The sequence below is a fragment of the Elaeis guineensis genome, chromosome 6, assembly GCF_000442705.2.
Source record: "Elaeis guineensis isolate ETL-2024a chromosome 6, EG11, whole genome shotgun sequence".
Classification (NCBI taxonomy): Eukaryota; Viridiplantae; Streptophyta; class Magnoliopsida; order Arecales; family Arecaceae; genus Elaeis; species Elaeis guineensis.
In genome coordinates, this window is record NC_025998.2 from 24609911 (window position 1) to 24612591 (window position 2681).

Here is a 2681-nt window from a genome sequence, read left to right on the forward strand (position 1 = left end):
CCATCTCTCCTTCTTTCTCCAAAATCATTTCCATTCTCTCAATATCTCCCTTTCCTCCACCACCACCACCACCATGCCCGAAGCTCCCAATTTTGTGCAGTCCTGGGTCACTGCTTCGGTCCCGGAGGAACACCGCAAGGTTCTTGACTACATCGAGGATGTGACCGTTAATGCCGACCAGGTCCAGCGCCGGGTGCTCTCGGAGATCCTCACCCAGAACGCGCCTGCCGAGTATCTGCACCGCCATGGACTATCCGGCCATGCCACCGCCGACCTCGACGCCTTCAAGCGCCTCATCCCTGTCATCACCTACGAAGATCTCCAGCCCGACATCCTCCGCATCGCCCATGGCGACCCCTCGCCCATCCTCTCCGGCCGCCCAATCTCCGAGTTCCTCACTAGGTTTGTTAATCGTCACTTTCCCATAAACCTTGCCACCAATTCGTCCGCCAGCTAGCACTGCACCACTAAACCTGTCATATGGTTTGTTTATTCGTTGTAGCTCTGGGACATCGGGCGGTGAGCGGAAGCTTATGCCCACGATCCACGATGAGCTCGTCCGTCGATCGCTTTTCTATAGCCTGATGACGCCGGTGATGAGCCAATTCGTGCCGGGCCTCGACAAAGGCAAAGCAATGTACCTATACTTCGTCAAATCGGAGTCCCGGACCCCCGGCGGCCTCGTCGCCCGCCCGGTCCTCACCAGCTACTACAAGAGCCGACACTTCCTCGACCGGCCCTTCGACCCCTACAACATCCTTACCAGCCCCAACGAGGCCATCCTGTGCTCGGACTCGTACCAAAGCATGTACGCCCAACTGCTGTGCGGTCTGGTCCAGAGCGCCGACGTGGTCCGAGTAGGCGCGGTCTTCGCCTCCGGCTTCCTTCGGGCCACCAAATTCCTGGAGAAGCACTGGCCTCGTCTGTGCTGCGACATCAGGACCGGCATGCTGGACCCCCAGATCACCGACCGGACCGTGCGTGAGGCCGTCGAGCGCGTGCTCCGGCCGGACCCCGGCCTCGCAGGCCACATCGAGTTCGAGTGCAGCAAGGCCTCGTGGCAGGGCATCATCCGCCGGATATGGCCTAACACCAAGTACATCGACATCATCGTCACTGGCGCAATGGCGCAGTATATCCCCACTCTCGAATTCTACGGCGGGGGACTCCCATTGGCATGCACCATGTACGGCTCGTCGGAGTGCTACTTCGGTATTAACCTGAATCCCATGTGCAAGCCTAGCGAGGTCGCCTACACCTTGATCCCCACCATGGCCTACTTCGAGTTCCTTCCAGTCCATCATATTAACAAGGGCGCCAAGGACGACGATCAACGTGACCTGGTCGACCTCGTTGATGTGAAGCTCGGGCAGGAGTACGAGCTCGTCGTCACTACTTACTCTGGTATATATACACAGCGATTAATTATCAAATATTTTGTTCCAATATCCTGTTAATTAGATCGGTATTAGTGGTGATACTTTGGACTTGTCATGACACAGGGTTGTATCGATATAGAGTCGGCGACGTGCTTAGGGTCGCCGGATTTAAGAACAAGGCGCCGCAGTTCAATTTTGTGCGGCGGAAGAATGTGGCGCTAAGCATCGATTCGGATAAAACCGACGAGGTCGAGCTCCATGCAGCGGTGAGGAATGCGGTGAACCATCTGGAGCCGTTCGGGGCATCGCTGGTGGAGTACACGAGCTACGCCGACACCTCGAGCATCCCGGGCCACTACGTGCTCTTCTGGGAGCTGAAGGCGGGAGGGACGGCGGTGCCGCCGTCGGTGTTTGAGGACTGCTGCCTGGCGGCGGAGGAGTCGCTGAATAGCGTGTACCGGCAAGGGCGGGTGTGCGACAAGTCGATCGGGCCGCTGGAGATCCGAGTGGTGGAGGAGGGGACGTTCGACAAGCTGATGGACTACGCGTTGAGCCAGGGAGCATCGATCAACCAGTACAAGGCGCCGAGGTGCGTGCGGTCGGGGCCGGTCGTCGAGCTGCTCGACGGCCGGGTACAGTCCCGGTTCTTCAGCCCAAAGTGCCCCAAATGGGTTCCGGGACACAAGCAATGGAGCATAGATAATGGTGGGATCTAATAATGATCCTTTGAGAAAAAATTGAGATGTTAGCCTTCAATTAATCATGGTAGCTAGTCACCACCTTTAGAGCTAGATAGGCCTGCCTCGATCTCTATTTTTTCTTTTTGTTGTTTTTTCCCCTAATTAGCTTTCTGTTTGTTTTCCTTTTCCATCTCCATTTGTGTACAAATTGTTCCTTTTTAAGGAAGTTTTTATATCACTTTTCTTTTTTAATCCGAAAATGAAAATGTTGTGGTAATTTTTTTTTTTTTTTTTTTTCCGGTTATGATGTTTTTATGCCTCACACTTTCTAATTTATGCCAAGAATCCTGCACACCAGAGGCTCATGGACTGTTCTTAGAACAGCACTCTGAGAGCAACGCCACCAGACTTCCTAATTTCTGGCAAGCAGGAAATAATAATGTGCTCTACGCTTTATAACAAAGTTGGGGCTCTGACACTTGGTTCTGCGAATTTAGTTGTTGGATGGCTAACTTTCTCTACATGTTTTATGTCGGCACTCTTCTTCCAGCTTGGCTGGCATTAGTTCCGTGCTCGGAATCAACGACGTGTTCCATTAAATCTGGAAAGAAAGTCTGGTAGT

General features: G+C 53.7%; 1 protein-coding gene across 1 annotated transcript; it reads left to right on the forward strand.

The window, feature by feature from the left end:
- Window positions 1-2311, forward strand: LOC140858542 (probable indole-3-acetic acid-amido synthetase GH3.1). The gene is made up of 3 exons (XM_073259379.1): window positions 1-402; window positions 503-1404; window positions 1503-2311. The coding sequence occupies exons 1-3, from the start codon at window positions 74-76 to the stop codon at window positions 2093-2095; spliced, it is 1824 nt and encodes a 607-aa protein (XP_073115480.1). The 5' UTR covers window positions 1-73; the 3' UTR covers window positions 2096-2311.
- Window positions 2312-2681: the final 370 nt, after the last annotated feature.

Coding starts and splice junctions, on each gene's coding strand:
- LOC140858542 (XM_073259379.1), top strand. CDS start 74: ATGCCCGAAGCTCCCAATTTTGTGCAGTCCTGGGTCACTGCTTCGGTC. Junction 403..502: donor ATCTCCGAGTTCCTCACTAG/GTTTGTTAATCG, acceptor TATTCGTTGTAG/CTCTGGGACATCGGGCGGTG. Junction 1,405..1,502: donor CGTCGTCACTACTTACTCTG/GTATATATACAC, acceptor GTCATGACACAG/GGTTGTATCGATATAGAGTC.